Below are 18945 nucleotides of genomic sequence, written 5' to 3'. Positions count from 1 at the left end.
TTACACAAGTAATGTCCTGACAACCCACTTGTATGCTTGATACAGAGTGGGATGGAAGCAAGACAATTCTATTCATCTAAGACCATATTCTGGCCCTGCTAGTATTAGCAGTAATCCAAGTGTGTATCCAGGTTCTTACCACATGCCTGTTAAGCTCTGCCCAGACATGGTGTTGCCTAACACCATAAAAAAGCATTTCCAACAGCAAAAAGGTGTAAGAGACACAGCAAAGCCAAAAAAGACACTACACCAAGATTGTTCTTTACACAAGATGTCCAGCTGAACATTTTGCCTTTTTTCCCTTCATTGCCTTAGCTCTCCTCATGCTGGCATTTGAGTTTGGGAATGCCTGGTTCAAACCCATTAATTAAGTCAGGTATAATGTCTTAAATAACACAACACAGGAAGAGCCTAAAAGACAGGACAGGCAACAAAGAAAAAACCTACTTTGCTCATCCACCAAGTGTTCCCAGCTCCTCACCTCATTTTCCAATTCAACGGTCACTAGCTGTGCTTGGACTTTCTCATAGCGTTCCAGTTTTCTTTGGAGACCTTCTACCTCCTCTTTAAGCAACCCATTGTTTTCTTTCATTTCCCTAAGGTGAAAAGAAAGACAACGATTAGAACCATGCAACTCAGCTCACTCTCACAAACTTCCAGATACACATGGAATTACAAGGGAATTGTATGACATTTAACAGACATTATGATGTTCAACCGATTCACTTCTGTAACCTTCACAGCAAAGCCACTGCTATCAAAAAAAAAAAAAAACACCAAAAAAACACAACGCAGCTTTACCAAACTGATTTTTGTCTACTCTAAGTGCCATCCTAATTATGTCCAAACAATCTGAAGTTCTGTATCTGCTTTACTGATTGGCAAAGCAGCACGAAGGGTACCAAAAGACTCCTAACTCTGATCTTCAGTCAGGTTGAATGCAGGATTGGAACACAGCAAGCGGCAGACGCTCAGGCTTTTTGAGTACTCTGTGGTGACCAAGCAAGCATTGAGATTGCTTCTCTCTACTTCAATAGAGGTGTGCAAGGGTAAGATAAAACTTTTTTAAAAAATTACCTTTAATCTGTTGGTATCATGTTTCTGTGCACAAAAAACAAGCATGAGAAAAGATTGCAAGATAAACAATTTAAATGATAATGAAAACAATAACCAGAACGAAGTGAAGGGAAATTACTTAATTTTAGAATAAGAAAAAGCTGGCAAGATCACTCAATGTAATCTAGGCTTTTTTTTTTTAAATGCACCAGAAAATGAAAATTAAGTTTATTCTTTAAAAAAAAAAAAATATCTTTAAGGCAAGTTATTTCATAGTACATAGAAATTTAATTTTTCAAATTAAATGCCACTTCAGAAACCCAGAAAGTCTACCCTACAAAGGGCTGTATCAGAGGGCTTTATAAATTTAAACAAAAGACTTTCCAAACATTATGCTGGAAAAACAGCCCTTTAAAAAAGTGGTAACAATAACTAAGCAAAAACAGTTTTTAAAGAAACACTCACTTGTCTCTTCTCTCTATAGGAATTTCTTTCCCAAAGCTGTATAGAGTTCATCACTGTCTTTAAACATTTAATTTTGTTCTAGCAAATATGTCACCATCCAGAACAATCAATATGCATCCTGTGAGGCTCTTGTGTTCAGGAAGATTACCCAGATGTTGTCAAATCCTCTCATCTAGTAACGATCACAACACTGCTCAATTCATACACAGTATTTATATGAAATATTTAAACTTCCTTCTAAAGTTTTCCCTAAAGTAAGCCCAAAAGAGGGATTTGAAAGAGCGTATAGTGCAATGGTAGCAGGTACAGAAGAACACAAGATAAGCCTCTCAACAACTGAACAACCCTTCATTCACCTGAAGTAGGCATTTTCCTCCCTGAGTTGGCGCAATTCCCGCTCCATTTTTGGGAAACGGGCCAGTTCTGCCTTCATGTTCTTGACAATTAGAGCATCATGTTCCTGCTGGGAGAACTTCTGTTCCAGATCCTGGAAAACATGGGACGACAAGAGAATAGCAATGATTAACTCGGAACTCAAGAGCTACCTCTCCATTGTACTTTTTAAACTCAGTGACATGAATGAAGTTGGAAGGGAACTCAGTAGGTCATCTGGTCCAATCCAATGCTCAAAGTAGGGATGACTCATTCCATTTGTAACACCTGGGCTGGCCTCTTCTCTACACCTGTTTACCCTAAGTTCATAACAAAAAAAGAACTCTACTAATCATTAAAAGGACCTTCTTCTACTGATTAAACCAAATCTATGATTTTCCTGTCTTCTAGCCCTCTGTTCATGAAGTGTAGAGGGGATGCTTGGATGGCCTGCAAGAATTAGAAATGAAAAGAAACACAACCATGCATTTTAGCATTACGGTAAACGTTACTGTTTTTTCTCCAAAAAAGAAGAAAGTTTATTTAGAGCTGGACTGCACTCTGATAATCTGCTTCCCAACCTTTCTGTTCAATTAAGTCTCTTCTTGCAGTCGCAGAGCTGGCAATGAGGCTGGCTTTCACTCTAGCTTTACTTCACAGCAACTACAGGCAATGCCACTATCAGCGCCTGCTCAAACCAAAGCAACTCTCCATATCTACCTCTCCCACGAGGATAAGACAAGTGAAAAAAATACACTCCTGCCAGCCCACACATTAATTTGAAAGGACATAAAGCATCTCTATACTCACATTTAAGTCAGTGCAGTTTTGAAACCTTTGCAAATAATTGCACTTTCTAAAAGAGCAAAACCCAACTCCAGAAGAAGGATTTTCTGGGAAGCAGAAGAGTAACTGTAGCTGCTAAGTTCATCCTCCACCGTTTGAAAAAAATGTTGCTCTAGAAGCAATATTTTGCAGAGCAATCTTGTGCTCTGGCACAAGACCAAACAGAACATTTCTCCAAAGTACTGCATAACGACATAAATCACTTTTCCATACAGAAAGCATAGGTGGATTGCTTTTTTCCCCAACCAATTGATACAACAAAGGTGAAAATTGTCATGTTCCAGCTAATTGTAGGTACTCTGGTCAACTCAAATTAATTCAGCCAACTTTAGCTCCTGCTGACCACCAGATCAGATTCTTGTAGGACAAACAAACTTTATTTCTGCAATAGTAAGTTTAAAAAAAAAACACTGTTCTGTTCTTCCATGGAATAAATTAAAAACTGAAGCTTTATATAGGCCACAAAGATTCTTACCTTAATCTTCTGTTCATATTCTGCCAGTAGGGATTGGCTTGCTTGCAATGTCTGGATTTGCTGACTCGCCTCTTGCCATTTTCTATCAGATGTAGACACAAGAGGCATTTAGCACCCAGGAATCACATGCTAGAAACAACCTACATGCAGAAGTATCTCCGACAAACACTTTTAAACACCACTAACAAGCTATATGGCACTCAACATAGCTTCACACTCATACCATCTCCCTCTAAATTATAGACAAAAATAGCCATTTTAATAAAAAGATCTATCTTGAGAAGTATCCAAAAATCAAGACACCTTAATTCTGAAACAAACAAATACACACTCATAGCAAATAAACAGCACCTTTGAAACTGAAGAGTTGAACTTAGTAAGCAAGGAAAAACACACTTATCTTTCAACTACCCCTCAACTATGATTTAAGGCTCGATATTTTTGTTCTGTTCAGTCTATAAAGTTCAGATTAGCCTTTCCCACCCACACGCCTTCTGTTAACTCTCTACCACGAACACAAGACATTGCCAAGATTTCAAGCTCAAGTATTTTTTTCTTCTCAAGGTACAATTAAATTGCACCTCAGAGCTAGTTTCAAACAACGGTTATAACCTGCACATCCAGATCAAAGAACCCCTTTGAAGAGCAGAAATCAAACGCTGTTGAAAGTTTTTCTGAGTGATGACAGCTGCAGAAGACTGAAGTTTTGTTTGACTTTTTCCCCCTACAGTCATTCATCCCCTGCTTACTTATGTTGAACATCCAGCTGTTCCATCAGTTCCTGCTTCTGAGAGTCTTGGCTTGTCATCTGCATCTCTTGATTCATTATATTCCATTGCAGCTCTGTTATCTTCCCTTTTAATACAGCGATTGTCTGAATTAATGGAAAGGAAGAATAACTACACAAGGCTATGACTCTCCAAGCTGGACATTACAGATGTTGATAGTCAGAAATCATATGCAACTAAAAAGTACCAATGTTGAATCTAGAAACAATCCCACCCACTGGCAAACCTTCAGACCTGCAAACTCATCTCAAAAGCAAAGACAAGAGAAAATCATTTAGTCGCTTTCATCTGTCACCCAAATTGTGATTTCCATTACCTATTTAAAATGGGTGACCTCAAACTGGCATGAAAAATATCAAGCTTCAAAGCCAGATGATGATAAAACACCAGTATATATATTAAAGTAAAAAAATTATGCCACAACCATTCCAAATACATTTTGTCTGGGTTTCAAAATTGAAAATGTCTGGGTTTGCCTCAACCAAATACCAGATGTATTATGCTTTCCTTAAAAGTAGAGGACAAGTTGTTTTTAAAATTTTGTTCAAAATATCTTCACTCTAAAGAAAAATGCACAGGTTTATTTCAAATAGCCATTACTCTGCTCCTTTGAACAAAGAGAGAAAAGCCTCAAAACATTACATACGTAAGATGTTTTCTAGACAGAGATGCATAAAGGGTTCTCATCTTGATACTGATGGATGTGGAAATAAAAAGAACACAGAAATAGAACACAATTCACATGTGGGTTTAGTTTATCTCATGTGCTGCCACTGCCTCCCTGTTTTTAATCACTGATAACTGGCACATTAAATCTGTTTACCCGCTTTATCACATAGATACATTTCCAGTGACACCTAGGCAGGAGGAAGGTTTAAGGACCTAGTGCTTGCTGATCCACAACTGGTGCAAGAAACCAATTTAAACAGAAAAGTTTCAAATTAACTAGCTGAACTTAACTATCATAATATCTGAAAAGGCTGAGGGTTGAGAAGACATTCATCCAAAAGACCTGAAATTATTATCCAAGCATTCAATCTACAGTGGAACACACAGGCACTTAAGACGCTTCAGGAAGATAAACTTTGTACTTAACTTTGGCCTCATTTACTCTGCAGTTCTCCCTGCTTCCCTGAACACCTTCCCACCTTACCTCCTCTAGCATTTCCCCTTTCTTTACACAATGTCATGTAACCTGACTTTTGCACATGTTTTCCTCCTTCTCCATATCAATCTGTCTAAGAAATCTCATCTCATTATTAATTAACACTGCAACATCTTCTGACTTGCTCACTTGGGTCTGGACTTGATTAGGTTCCAAACTTTGACACAAAGACACACTAGCATTTATTTATTTCCAGATGATGAACACAGTGATTCCAATCATTTTGTTCGGTTGTGTGGGGTTTTTTAAATCAAAAAGGGCATTTTCAATTCACAAGAACTGCAAAGTCACCTGAAACTATGAACAGATTAAAAAATTACTCTGTTCTTACTTCATTAGCTTCAGCTAATTTGCTCTCCTTCTCTTGCAGCTTCTTACTCGTTGTCTCCATGCTCTTCTTATAGGATTTGTTCATCTCTATTTGTTCTTTCAGTTTATTTTCAGCTTCTGTCTCCCTTTCCTGATATTGCTTTATGCGTGTGAGCAGCTCCTGGTTACGGTCAGCCTCTCGCTTGCAAAGAAGGAAAAAAAAGCAAAGAAATGTAAGAAGAAAGTAGCACAAAGGTGAAGCCACTTTCATTTCTCCTGTCTTCATTTCTCATTACTGTGGCCACCAAGGCATCATCATGGAACAATATTACTCAGACCATAGCTTTAACCTTTCCACTAGCAGGGGCAGAGATCCTACCAGCAGCAGATCAATGCCAAGGAACTATGCAGGGCAATGGAGCTAGAAAATTAAGACAGTCTTCCAAATCTCTTAGACTAAGACATGAATATGAGAATACAGACATGGTTTCACAGGCTCCACTGCACACTCTCCAGTGGATCAAAGATGAAAACATTTGATGCTCCAATTTAAAGCTGACCCATGCATAGCAAATTGACTTTCAGAAACTCAGTTCTCTGTCGTTGGGTTAATAAGACGAACTTCTCTCTGCAACTTCTTGAAATTATATGAGGCTATTTAATAGAAAAGAAACGGGATTTAAACGCACAGTATTATCAATGAATACAATAAATATTTTTGCAGTCTGACAAACTTTCATACACCATTTCAGTTTGTTCCTACCACAAATTGATTAACAGTTATTGAAAAAATGTGCAGTAAATTGCCTTGCTAATCAAAGCAAATCGAGACACGGATTTACATAGTAAGCAAGGATTATGCAAAGCAGTGTGAGGTTCCTAAAACCTTTATCCACATGACTCAGAAAAACACAGCATCTGAGCAGGGTAATTACCACAGTGCTGGATTAGTGCTGCTCCCTTTTTTTATACCAGTATTTCAAGGGTTTCTGTGACTGACTCAGCTATATTCCAGTTTGAACTCTTTGTGGCCTAACCCACATCACCTGACTTCAGAGGAATGAGGAATTTAGTCACTGACTTGCTATTTCACCACTACACACTAAATCTGTCACCCAGCACACCCTTGTAAAATGCAACAAAAACATGCTTATTATTTTTTAAAGATTTCTTTTTAAATAAATTTAAATAAATCCTTTTAAGTAAAAAAAAAAAAAAAATCAGACCTTTATTATACTACAAAACCCACAGATCTACTACTTATTTCAGTAACATAGTTAAGCAAACATATGTGGGCACAAAACCAGAAACTAATAAAAGCTGTTAGTCCCTGAGTGAGGCTCACTGTTTTATCAGTGCAAGCTCTCTTGTGTGACAGTGCATGGTTGGCACTGCTGCCATTCCAATTAATTACAGTCACAAAAACTAAATGCTTGCAACTGTGCCAGCAGAAGTTTAAATTCATCTGGGAGAAAAACACTTAAACACTTCTGGGAGAAACAAATTCCAAATCCCTTTTGTTATTGCTGCCTTCAGTGCTAAACTAACAGAATCTAGTGATCAGATCATCAGTTTGTCAACCAAACAAGGCTTCAGCGCTCACACTCTTGGGTACATGAGCAATTAGTGCAATGCACTGCGAGGGGATCTGTAGAGCAAAACAGTTGGTGCTGGGAACTCGACACTCACACCACCACCACATCTGCAGTAAATGCAAACACAGTAAATGCTTTCCAGGCGCATTCACGAAGACAGTGTCCATTAGCAGTTGGAGAGCACCAAGCTTTCTCCCGGCCTGCATCTTTCAGTTTAGTTTCATCCAAAAGAAGTTGACTACACATATTCAGAGACACACCACGGCAAACCAAAGCACAGCACGTGAGAAGTCAACAGCGTATCCCTGATCCAAACACCAACACAGATGTGCAAGGTATGTTCTGACTTCGGCCTATGATATCAAGTCATCTGCAACTGTCATACTTACCTCATAGTTTCTGGCATTGGTATTAGCTGCCTTCTCTAGCTCAATGCGCGCTCGTTTGTGGCTAAGCTCCATCTGCAACTTCTCTCGTTCCACCTGCAAGAGCTGGGATTTGGAGCGGATTTGTCCAGCTTGTTCTTCCAACTGCCCAGTTCATGTGTGAAAAGGGACATTACACACTATTAACAGCATTGCAGTAATATCATTATCTCACACCCTGTATTATTCAGCTGACACTTGCATGCCATTTCACAAATTACAAGGAAACTATCGCCATATTTGTGGTACTTCTCACATCAGCTGCAGATGGGAAAACCAAGAGTTCAACAACACAGAAACCCCTATCAAATCAATGCTAGTTGGAAAGAGGTGAATTTCAAGTTCTTCATTCAGAATTTCTCATTCAATCTCTAGAGGTACTCTGACAAAAGGTATCTAAAAAAAGGTTAATTATGAACTCCACAGGCCTCTAAAAGTAACAGCAGCTAACCAAGTGGCAGAGATCACGCTCCCCAAGAAATTTAACTGCTGAGCGAAACATGTTTTTCTAACTGCCTGCTACATTACACTTCTTTTTTTTCATTCAAATTACCTTAAGGCACAGACAGTATTAATAGAATACCTCACATCTAAGCAATGTACATTCAACACATAGCTAATGAAGACTCTCTAACGACAGACTCCTCTATCTCTGTAAAAGACAGAAAATGCATAAGTTTTTATCAACATTTCAAGTCCATCAGATTTACACTGAAAAAAAAGCAAGCTTATTTTATACTTAAGAGATTGAAATAGAATTATTTTAAGGAACAGAAGACAGAATCTTCATTCCTGCCTAACAAACGGTCCTTATGATCCAAGATGTCAATTTGCTCCATGCTTTATGTGCATGAGGCAGCTTACAGGAAAAAGTCAAAAAAAACCCCATGTGGATATGAACAGAAGTGGACAAGAAATCACTACTGGTTAGCACATCAAAGCCACAGCACAATGCAAGTCTCCTGTATGTGTCCAGGCAAAGAAACTTCAAGGAAGATTGTGAAAAAAGGTAACAAAGTGACTTACTAGAAAAAGAGTAACAGCTATAAAGCTCCTTTGTTCAGAAATGTCAGAACAACTTACAACTGAATTTCCTGAGCTGGTATACAGACATAACTAACAGGGAAGAAATTCAAAGGACCTTTCTTAAATTTTCACAAAACAGAAATAAATGTCTGGCACTGAAAAAAGGGGAAATATTCTAGAACGTTGACCAAAAGCAAGCTTCCACCATTGAGCTTGCAAGAATATCAGTTTTAGAAAGAATGGTCAGATCTTAATGAAATCAATCCCGAATCCTGAAATCAAAAGGAGTACACAACCACACTGAAGTGATACCGCAGGCATCACCAAGATGAGGACACCTCACCTGCACCCTCTGCTGGTACTCAGTCTGTAAGGCGCTTTGAGTCGATCCTGGCGTAGCCAGCCCAGACATCCCCTCCATACGCTGCGAAATAAAGTTGTTGAGGGACCTCAGGGTGGAGAAAACAGTGGTATTACCTTCCAAATCCTCCATGGCTCTGGAAATACACAGAGACTCATCAGAAAAACGATCAGAGCAAGCTGTTATATAATGGCTGCTTTAGTAAAAAAAGAGATCTAACGTCATTGCCCTGAAGAAACACTAAATGCAAGGTTTTCCAATTTACAGGAAAACAAAACCCAACCTGCTAGTAACTGGTGGGATCCACAGATACTGCTGGGGTGAACTGGAACCAGAAAACACTATCCAACCACGTTTGAAGTTGTAGGCCTCTAAAACAAGAAACCGATGCAAGACATCCTGTTCTTCCCCGAGCTTCCTACCCAAAACGGTTTGATTTTATTTCAATACACTCTCCCCAGAACATCAGCCCATAAGCATACGAAGTCTGTCGTAAGTCATACAAAATTGAATTCTTTCCTATACAATCAAGATAGATTCTGGGATGCAAGCTGACATTGTAGGACATGAAGATCTACAACACTGAACACTAACAGAACTCATTACTCTTCCTCCAAACGTTTGAAGCTGATGGGGGAGTAGAAATAATTCCGTACTGGGAGCAAACCCTACCTTCTACACAACTTGATTCTGGTTTCCAAAAAAGCACTTTGGAGCCTAACTTCCAGTAACAAGGCTTCCCAAGTTCACAGATCATTTCTCTAAGTAAAACTGTGTTTCCTTGTTCACATCAAAGTTTTTGCAATTCTTTCTTCAAATTTGGAAGGGCACTAACTAAAAGGCCAAAGACAAACTAAGCCTGGAGCTCGGAAAAGCTTGCAAGTTTTTCCAGGAGATTTCAGGAAGACCCTCTGGTGACTGCCCACCCCAGCAAGCCCCAGCAGCACAGGTGAAGGCTCAGGACCAGGGAAGACACTGAACACTCACACAGGCTCCTACCAGAGCCACGGGCATGGGGTAACTCTCAGGGTAAGCCAGCAGTTACTCTTCTGATTTACATCATGACAATGAGGAGACATAATAGAGGCACACTGGCAAGATCAGCCAAAACCCAAATGAAAACGTTTATTCGAAGTAAGTACCTCAGTACCACAGATAAATAAATTCGAGAAAGACCACTGCCAACAGGTAACTGCTCCAGCAAGCCGGTTCCGAAACCAAGATGAGCGTTAAAGATTACGTTCCTCCCCGCTGCAGAGAACCCTTTGGCAAAGGCTCCCCGGGAGGGCACCGAGGGACCCGCTGCCCTCACAGCCCCGCGCCTTAGACCCCCGGGAGCGGCCGCGGCCGGGCCGCGCTGAGCACCGCGGGGGCTCGCCCTCAGGGACCCCTCCGAGGGGGAGCGGGGCCCCGGCAGCGCCCACAGCCCTACCCCACCTCAGGGGCAGAAGAAACGGGGACACGGCGCAGCCTCCCCCCGCTCGGCCGGGCGGCGGGAACGGGCCGGGCCGCAGCCCCCTCACGCGCTCCCTCACTCACCCGCCGCGGGCGGCGGCGCGCGCCCCGCTTGGATCTCCCTCCTCGCCCCGGCGCCGAGATCTCACGGGAACTCGCGCCAGCTCTCGCGAGAACAGCGGGCCGGGCCGCCGTAACGACGGGACTAGGCGCGCACGCCCGCCGCGCCGTACCGTAATGCCCCGCCTCGGTGCGAAGCCCCTTCCAGTCCGGCCTCCCCCCGCCGCCTCTCCGCAACCCACCCCGCCAAAACCGCACTGTCCCCCGCTGCAACCCGGGACGGAGCCGCAGCGCTCCTGCCCGCGCATGGGCCGTCCTGCCCCACCGCCACTGCAGCCGGGGGAGCCAGCCCCAGCTCCCGCTGCGAGTCGCAGGCAGCAGTTTTCCCAGCAGCGCACACCAACGTTATTTTTTCCCCTTCCCAAACACACAAAGCAACACTCAACGCCCCGGTTCAGGCTGTTGGGCTGACGCTTCCGCACACACCGTTCAGTCTGGAGATCCAGCAGTTTCAAGCAGTTAATAGTTGATAAATCTGTAAGTCACCCCAAATAAAACATTTATAAGGAGAAAGACCTGGAAGCCTGAAAAAGTCAGTGGTGCCAGCCCATCTTACAACTCATGCCACAGTCGGTCTGATAAAAGCACTATTTAATGTAAAAGTTGTCACTTCCAGATAAGGCAGTGGCTAAATTTATTTTTCCAAACAGAATTCTAGCAATTCAATCAGTAATTCTCCGTGTCTAGGATCCAGGGAACATGTTGCCATTTCACCTAGAGAAACATCATTGCTCAAATACAAAACATTAGTGAAAACACAGGGGAAATTATCTTCTCAGTAGCAATGACCCTGCCCTCCTGTCATTTACGGGATTTATGAGTACCATGAAGTAGCAATTTCTAAATATAACCTGTCTTTAGAAAATGCAGTAGAGCCATCAGGCTGAATATTCCAGAGTCACGTCGCATACCCCGAGCGGCTGCCTTACAGATCGTACATGAGACAATGCAGATCCCGACACACATAAAAACGTTACCTATTTTTACATGTGCTAACAAATTGCACCAGCTTTTAAGAAAGATGAAGAGGCAACAAATTGGCTTAAACTCCCCTCACTGTTCCCTCTCATTCTGACAACCACCTTGATGGTTAGTCTCATATATGACATTAATAATGCAATGATTTTCAAGCATACATTAAAAACTCATATAATCACTGTTTTATTTTCATTTCCATTATGCCAGCCCCACAGGTTGCCTTTCAGATTATTCCTCTCCATACCCAACACTTTTCTCCACAGGTAAGAAGCTAGAATGGATGTCTCTGCTTGTATAATTAGTGGATAAACTCAGTAGGACACCATCCCGGTTTATTTTTGAAAAGCATGATGTACTTCATCAGAATTGCGTCAGATTTTCCCAGGGATGGGGGGATTTATTCTTTAAACACATGCCAAATTCAGATTTCCAATCAATGTTTGATCACCTGTTACGATAACCTGCTGTTCTCAGCCTTCATTTCCCTTTGTACAGTCTTGCCAAATAATAAGATTCAGCAGAGTCCTTCCGGCTGGCATGAGGCTTTATAGTTCTCACGTCTTGGAACTGCTCCTTCAGTCTGTTTTGCAGAAGATGTGACTCGTATCCATCCCAGAATTTACAAAGCATTGTTCCTTTTGGCTTTAAAATACTTCGGGACAGATTCAGCAGGCCTAAACACAGATTGATCTGCTTCTGATGATCCAGTTCTTTAATGCCTGTCGCATTAGGTGCCATGTCGCTTAAGATAACATCTACTTTCTCTGCAGGAAGCAGGCTCTGAATCGACCTCAGCGTGCTTGGGTCTGCAATGTCAGCCTCTGACAGGAACACTGCTCCTTCCAGAGGAGAAATCCGCAGGAGGTCAACACCAAGGACAAAGCCGGTGGGGACAGCAGGATCTAGATTATAAAAATGAATGACACACTGAACACTCATAGTGGTTGCAAACAACCTGCATATGCATGAGTGCCACGTTAGTCAATAAACAAAAACCGTATCACCTGCCATGTCTGGTCGTCTCATCCTTTGAGAGTTTGCTGTGTGCATCGGATGGATGGTTTGCTCTAAGCTAATCCATTCAAGACATGAAAACTCAGTTACTTTGGATAAGCAAGGGGTATTTTTCTTGGTTTTCTTCTGCTCTTTCAAGACTGACAGTCCAGATATCCTGGACAATAGTACAGATGATAACACCTTACCTTGTAAATATAAATGGCGTAACACACATAAAATGGACGTAGTGGTTACTACCATTTTTCAAGAAGGGAAATAAAAATTCAGAAAACCCAAGTTACCTGCTGGAGGCCACACCAATTTCAGAATGCAATGAAGGGATCTTCCCCACAGCAGTTAATCAGAACACCAGCACCACATGGCAAGTTTTTATTTCGCAAATATGATTTCTCCAGACGATACAAAGAGTCACTATTCACTGCCACACAGGCACACACCTTCAGGCTTCTATCGGTGACTGGCATTTGCCAGTACCCATGCCCTTCCCCACACCACCACCACACAGCTGAACCTTCTCACACACTTCAAGATGAGCATCATCCCCATCTTGTCTGCCAAAAACATGCGCTTACCGGTACCTAAGGCGTTGACCCTCTGTACTGCAACCTGGCTCCAAGCACCAGGTGCCGCTCCACAGTCAAGAACAGAAAGCCCCGGACGAAGAATATGAAGCTTGTCATCAATTTCCAGTAACTTGAACGCACTTCGGCAACGGTAATGCTGCTGCTTCGCTGCCTTGACAAAGGGGTCCCTCAAGTGCCGCTGCAGCCACCTGTGCTCAGTCCCAGATTTCTTCTGAAACCTTCCCGTGGTGTGTAGACATTTGCTCACCAAACGCCTACAGCTGCCCGGGATGAAAGGCAAGAGAATCAGTTAGTACATAACCACTATGTATTTCCAAAGTCTCCGTAGTACTTAATTCTAACATCGAATACAGCTCCTCCCAGGCTGAAAAAAAAAAGCCGGCAAATTGAGTCTTGGCACCTTTAGCTACCAGGTCTACCCACAAGAGAAGGGCCGTGTTTCATTGCGGCCTCACGGGTGGAACCTGAGGAGAGGCGGGAAGGAGGGAGGGCCGCGCTCCGCCGCCGGCGGCGCAACATGGCAAAGGGACCCCAGCAAGGGCCAGGGCGGCCTCCATCAGCCCCTCAGGGGAAGCAGGGCCACCCCAGCTCCCGGAGGCTCCCTCCCGGCTGCGGCCACGCTGCTACCGTCGCTTTCCAGGTAATGAACCCCGTTCCAGCATTCCCGACAAACCCAAATGGCCCGTTACCCGTTCCTGACAAAAACTTCAGGCGCCGGGACTACGGCCGCACCTCGCCGGGGCCGCCCCACCGACCCCCGGTTCAGGGCGGGACCCGGCGGCCCGGCGCGGCGCCTGGGATCCCCTCAGCGGCCCCGCCACGCACTTGCCAACGGCGGCGCCCCCCGGCCACGCCATGGCGGCCGCCTCAGCCCGCCCTCGTCCCTCACGGCGGCCAGGGGCGGGCCGGGGGCGGGCCGGGAGCGGCGGCGGCGCGGGAAGGGCCGGGCCGGTGCTGAGGGGAAGAGGCGGCGGCAGGCGGGAAAGCCGGGCGTTGGGCAGAGGTGCTGGGGGGTCTCGGCTTACGGTTTGGGGAAGGGCTGCGGAGGGGTCAGGGGTTTGGGGGGAAGGCTGTTGGGGGCAAGGGATTTGGGAAGGGGGAGCAGCGGAGCAAGGGTCGGTGGGGAGCGCTAGAGGAGTAGGCGCTGGGGGACCAAGGTCTGGGCCGGGGGTGGCGGGCACCAGGCATTTATGGAGGGGGTGCTGGCTGTTTGGGGGGTGAGGGGCTGTCTGCGCCCCCTGGGCCGGGGGAGCGGCCCGGCCTCCCCGCTGAGGGTGCCGGGGCCCTGGTGCAGCCTCCTCGCCTCTCGCCCAGGAGCCATGTGCACGACCAGGCTCTTCACCCTGGTGCTGGTGGTGCAGCCGCCCCGCGTCCTGCTGGGCATGAAGAAGCGGGGCTTTGGCGCCGGGCTGTGGAACGGCTTCGGGGGCAAGGTGCAGCCGGGGGAGAGCATCGAGGAGGCTGCTCGCAGGTGAGGCCTGGCCCGGCTCGGCCACTCCCCCGGGCAGAGGCAAGTGTTGAGGCACAGCTTGGGCCCTGGAGGCGTTAGACCCTTTGTGGTGGGCTGCAGGCGGGGTTACCGCAGCTCAGCTGAGCAGTAACACCCTCCTCATAGCGTAACCAGTGTGTTACCCACCCGCGCAGTCACGAGCCTCCTCTGAACAGAGAAAATCACCTGCTGCACAGGTGATGAGGGTTCATCCAAATGCACAAAGAAACAGGATTGCTCCCCACTGCCTGTCATCTGCAAACCTTTAATTGTCGTCCAGTCCCTAACTGGAAGTTACCAAGTGTCCTCCTTCCCATCTCCTGGACTCTGATTTAAACTGAGACTTGTTCTTCTAGTGGTGGACAGAGGTTCTTGCACTGTTCAGAAAGGTGCAGAGTTGAATTACAGCTACATAGCAGAATTGCAGCTTATGCAAGTGTACCGCCTATCACTTAAATTTTGAAGCTGTTTATTGTTTAAATTTGGAAGCTGTTGAGCAGTTGCAACTTCGCAGTAGCATTTGTAGTACTGTGTGAAAACACAGTGATGGAATAGTAGAAATTCTCAGGGGTCTTTTATGAAAGGCAGCATGGAAATTTATTACTTGATTGCATGGTGACATTTTTAAGCGTAATGCTGAGTTAGGGAATTGCGTTCCATCAGTACAGAGGTACAGTACCGTTTTTTTAAGCTTTTAGTACTGATTTCTTGAAGTTCTTCTGCCTAGTCATTAAAATGAAATAGCAGATCACAGCTGAACTGTGAAATGCCTTTAAAAACTAGGTACCTCACTCTTTTACCTGAATGCTGCTGATACAAAGCTTCACTTTGCCACCTCCTTACCTTCTGATACATGCCCAGAATTGCCCTCGCACCTGCAGGAAGATCAATGTTGGTGTGCTAACAGCTACCCAACAGCTTTTGCCCTGAACCGTCTCCTCAGCTGTGCTGGTGCAACCACCGGGGTTCTGTGGTGAGCGCATCCAGGGGACGGAAGGACCCTCTGTGCAGATGCGCACCCAGCAGTGCACGGTGTTAATGTACCATGTAACATACATGCTTACATCATGGTTGGTTGTGTAATTTACCAACCCTGAGTGGAAGGAGGGAGATCAGTTTTGTTACTTAAAGCAAGTCTTCATTTGCTAGGCTTACACTGCTGCTGACTGTGCTGTAAAGCTAATGATTTAACTTAGCATTTGATCTCCTAGGTGCGTGTTTGTCTGTGCTAGCCCAGAGTTAGAAACTGGAGCTTTAGTCCATTTGAAATGTTAAGTGATAATAGTTTCAATTTAAGTGCAATGTGCCACAGCACAGCCACCACCTGCTGCTGTGGACCAGTCCAGTCCTCATCCCTTTCAACACAGCTGGTAGGAGTCTCCTGCAGAATGACACAACTGATTCCCACTGAGGTCAGCTGGGCAGGAAGCAGTCGCCAGAGCCAGGGCCAGCTAGACACACAGCCCACCTTCCTGGTGGACCACCACTGTTGCAGTGCTGCCTCAGGGTGCAGCTCTTCTCCAGGAAGTGTCACACAGTCCAAATCAAACTGAACTTGCACCACCTCTGCTCTGTATTCGGAGCTGAGGTGTTAGGCTGTGGTTCCGTGTTGCACTGTCTCAGTTGGGTTTGCAGCAGCATAAGGTGAAGTGTCCTCACAGCACAGATAGTTAAATATTCAACTGAAACATGAACAAGTTTCCCATATTGGTAAGATTTCCATCCTCTGCTGGATATACCACATTCCTGTGAGCACCTGGGCACCCGCAGCTCCTCAGTGGCACACCTTCTGTGGCAGCATTTAGCTAGTTCATTATTTCTAGCTTTCTACCCATAATGTTTCCACTTACTATATATGGAGCCAAACAGCTGACAGATAAATTGCTTGGAGAATAATAGCAGTGTTGTGCTTTGTTGTTCAGTTATTGCAGCCTGTAAAATGAGGCTTTTAGATTTGTTGCTGGAAAACTGCTTCCACTTTTGACATAGATTCTCAGGAAGATTAAGCTGGGATGTAATTTTGAAGGATGGGATCCATGAAATTGATGCCAAAGAAAGCTGGAGCCTTACAGATCATTTCCATTACATTTTAAAATTGTTACTGCCAAATATGCAACAACATTAATTATTAACCTCAGCTGAAGATACACTGTTTCAAAGTATTCCTAATTTTTGTACATTAGAAAAACCATGACTAACTTCAAGCTGTGCTGATTCTGTTGGAGGTAGGTAAAAATAAAAAAAGCCCCAAGTGTGTAGTGGTAAACAGAGCAAGTAATTGAATGTGCTTCGGGTAGCTGTGCAAGGTGATGCATGGAAAAGCGCTGTCTGGCAAGTCTCTAAAAGTGCTCTCGGAAGTCTTGCCTTCTAGCCTCTCTTTATGCTAACTGTACTTCCAAGGAGCAGAAATAGCAAGTTTACACAATTCATTTGTATTTTTTATATGGCATTTGAATCTGAGACTGTATTCCTAACATTCTGTGTGCAAATGATTTTATGTAGTGTGTAGTGTTATTTAAATAAGCTTCAGTTAGCCTCAGTAGCCAATTTTGTAGCAAGTATAGGTAGATGCTCTAGTAGTTACGACCTGCTTCCCCACAATTCTAAAAGCTTTAGCTTGAAGTTGGCAAAACCTTTTGCCTGTGTAAGTGAAGTGCATCTCTGAGCTCTTAAGCCACATCCAGCTACAGTCATATGAGGGTTAGCCTGCTTCACACTTATCTCAGAAAGGATCGCCACATTGCAAGGAATGTAAATTATACTAAACAATCAATTTTCCTGAATCTTCCCCTTCCAACATATTTTCCTACCAGCCTTTAGGAGCTTGAGGTAACATACAAGCCCATCTGACCTGGCTCCAGTGTGATGTAAGCAGGTTCATAGTTTGGTGCAAGCCGGAACTCTGCTGTGCCCGGCTTTGTTTTACAGGTGCAGCTTTCACCTTTGGTTCACTTGAGGTGTTTTGAATCTCTGAGTAAAGCTAATGACTGCCTTTTTGTTCTCCCACTGCTCGCTTTCATGTCAAGAGGTCTATGTCTTGTCCTACAGGGAGCTCCTGGAGGAGAGTGGACTGACTGTGGACACCTTGCAGAAGATGGGTCAGATCACGTTTGAATTTGTGGGCAACCCTGAACTCATGGATGTCCACATTTTCCGGGCAGATCATTTTCATGGAGAGCCAACAGAAAGTGACGGTAGGTAGCTAGCGGAGGGGAAGGAAGGATGTACATTCTTTTCTGAGACAGTATTGCTCTTAAGAAATGCAGAACTACTCATACCAAAATCCCTTTGAGAAGGGAGGAGCTGGGCTCTAGAGGGAAGCTGCTTGTTGACAGGTATTCCAAGTCTAGGCAGAAAAAAAAACCCAAGAGAAAGGCTCATGCAAAATTCTTCTGTTTTCTCCCACCAGAAATGCGCCCACAGTGGTTTCAGCTGGATGAGGTGCCATTCAAGCACATGTGGGCAGATGATATCTATTGGTTTCCCCTGGTGCTTCAGAAAAAGTTGTTTCGTGGCTATTTTAAGTTCCAGGGACAAGACACTATCCTGGAGCACACCCTGAAAGAAGTGGAGGAAGTTTAAGAAAACGGAAGTATCCAGCCCGCATGCTGCTGCCCACATTGGGCTAGGACACCATGAGTACTACTTACAAGGGTCTCCTTTCTCAACTCTCCAGCAAAGGAGACTTATTTGCCAGGTCACTGGGAAGTAAGGAAAACAAGGGGGTTTCCCAAGAGCAGAAATACAAGTAATGAGATTTTCCATGTTGTGAAGTCCCTGGCTGTGGTAGACTTCAGTGGTTACGCATTGCAGCTATTAAAAACTTAAGTGTTAACCCTTCACAGGTGGCTGACTTTTTAGGTTTTTCCCTTGTAGCTGGAAATGTTTTTAAAGATTAAAAATACTTTTTCAGTAGAAGCATGTGGTGTTCTGTTGTAAGCAGCTGGCTACCTTCTAGACTGTTTAAGGGCCTTTCAGAAGTTGGCTTTCTTTCACAGAAAGATTAAGTGGACTGTGATGCAGCACAATCAATTATCTTCTCTGCCAGTTTCTATACAGTTCCCTATTCAGCATTACTTTCAGGGCCAAGGTGAGGCTCGGCCAGTGCTGTGAAAGCCTTTTAAAAAAAAGTTGAGGTAGAGATTCCTTCAGGATGCTCCAGCTGAACACAGTATAAGGTTGTAGGAGTTAAGAAAACAAAAGTCAGTGGTAGATGTACAGCCCTACTCAAGCCCTGCTTTCGCTCTTGCAGATCCTGTCCTGACCTTGAACCGTTTTGAGCATTTCAGGTAAAAATTATGTTGAACAAAATCAACTTTCAGCAAGTCCATGCTGCAAAGTGCCACCACCTATAGCTGCAAGCTTTGTCACGTGTTGGTAGCAGGTGACCTGTTCAGCATTCAGGTCAGCCCAACACAG

At 44.3% G+C, this 18945-nt stretch overlaps 3 protein-coding genes across 5 annotated transcripts in view; 1 reads left to right on the top strand and 2 right to left on the bottom strand.

Annotated features, from left to right (window-relative positions):
• MAD1L1 (mitotic arrest deficient 1 like 1) overlaps nucleotides 1–10509 on the bottom strand; it is a 380521-nt gene extending 370012 nt beyond the window's left edge. Inside the window, exons 1-8 of the mRNA XM_005438213.4 lie at nucleotides 10423–10509; nucleotides 8866–9019; nucleotides 7461–7601; nucleotides 5499–5678; nucleotides 3964–4088; nucleotides 3215–3296; nucleotides 1878–2008; nucleotides 482–596 (exon numbers count right to left, since the gene is read on the bottom strand). Of these exons, the coding sequence (XP_005438270.2) occupies nucleotides 482–596; nucleotides 1878–2008; nucleotides 3215–3296; nucleotides 3964–4088; nucleotides 5499–5678; nucleotides 7461–7601; nucleotides 8866–9015 (924 nt within the window). The 5' untranslated portion in view covers nucleotides 9016–9019; nucleotides 10423–10509. The remainder of the gene's footprint in view (nucleotides 1–481; nucleotides 597–1877; nucleotides 2009–3214; nucleotides 3297–3963; nucleotides 4089–5498; nucleotides 5679–7460; nucleotides 7602–8865; nucleotides 9020–10422) is intronic.
• Nucleotides 10510–11032: 523 nt separating this feature from the next.
• MRM2 (mitochondrial rRNA methyltransferase 2) lies at nucleotides 11033–13967 on the bottom strand. The gene is made up of 3 exons (XM_055706741.1): nucleotides 13863–13967; nucleotides 13026–13297; nucleotides 11033–12338 (listed from the first exon to the last, which is right to left on the bottom strand). The coding sequence occupies exons 1-3, from the start codon at nucleotides 13892–13894 to the stop codon at nucleotides 11914–11916; spliced, it is 729 nt and encodes a 242-aa protein (XP_055562716.1). The 5' UTR covers nucleotides 13895–13967; the 3' UTR covers nucleotides 11033–11913.
• NUDT1 (nudix hydrolase 1) lies at nucleotides 13507–18368 on the top strand. Of its 3 annotated transcripts, none has more exons than XM_005438214.4 (4): nucleotides 13507–13677; nucleotides 14352–14508; nucleotides 17575–17720; nucleotides 17936–18368. In XM_005438214.4, exons 2-4 carry the CDS (start codon nucleotides 14357–14359, stop codon nucleotides 18106–18108), a joined length of 471 nt encoding a protein of 156 aa, XP_005438271.2. In that variant the 5' UTR covers nucleotides 13507–13677; nucleotides 14352–14356; the 3' UTR covers nucleotides 18109–18368. The 3 variants fall into 3 exon arrangements, with proteins under 3 accessions (XP_005438271.2, XP_055562717.1, XP_055562718.1); XM_055706742.1 differs by lacking the exon at nucleotides 13507–13677 and adding an exon at nucleotides 13888–14040; XM_055706743.1 differs by lacking the exon at nucleotides 13507–13677 and adding an exon at nucleotides 13976–14040 and having other exon boundaries at nucleotides 14332–14508.
• Nucleotides 18369–18945: the final 577 nt, after the last annotated feature.

The sequence above is a fragment of the Falco cherrug genome, chromosome 4, assembly GCF_023634085.1.
Source record: "Falco cherrug isolate bFalChe1 chromosome 4, bFalChe1.pri, whole genome shotgun sequence".
Taxonomy (NCBI): domain Eukaryota; kingdom Metazoa; phylum Chordata; class Aves; order Falconiformes; family Falconidae; genus Falco; species Falco cherrug.
The sequence above is the reverse complement of the archived record's forward strand: the minus strand, read 5'-3'. Positions and strand labels throughout refer to the sequence as shown.

Coding starts and splice junctions, on each gene's coding strand:
- NUDT1 (XM_055706742.1), top strand. CDS start 13,893: ATGGCGGCCGCCTCAGCCCGCCCTCGTCCCTCACGGCGGCCAGGGGCG. Junction 14,041..14,351: donor AAGCCGGGCGTTGGGCAGAG/GTGCTGGGGGGT, acceptor CCTCTCGCCCAG/GAGCCATGTGCACGACCAGG. Junction 17,721..17,935: donor AGAGCCAACAGAAAGTGACG/GTAGGTAGCTAG, acceptor TTCTCCCACCAG/AAATGCGCCCACAGTGGTTT.
- MRM2 (XM_055706741.1), bottom strand. CDS start 13,894: ATGGCGTGGCCGGGGGGCGCCGCCGTTGGCAA. Junction 13,298..13,862: donor GGGGGCGCCGCCGTTGGCAA/GTGCGTGGCGGG, acceptor CATCCCGGGCAG/CTGTAGGCGTTTGGTGAGCA. Junction 12,339..13,025: donor GGTCAACGCCTTAGGTACCG/GTAAGCGCATGT, acceptor TTTATAATCTAG/ATCCTGCTGTCCCCACCGGC.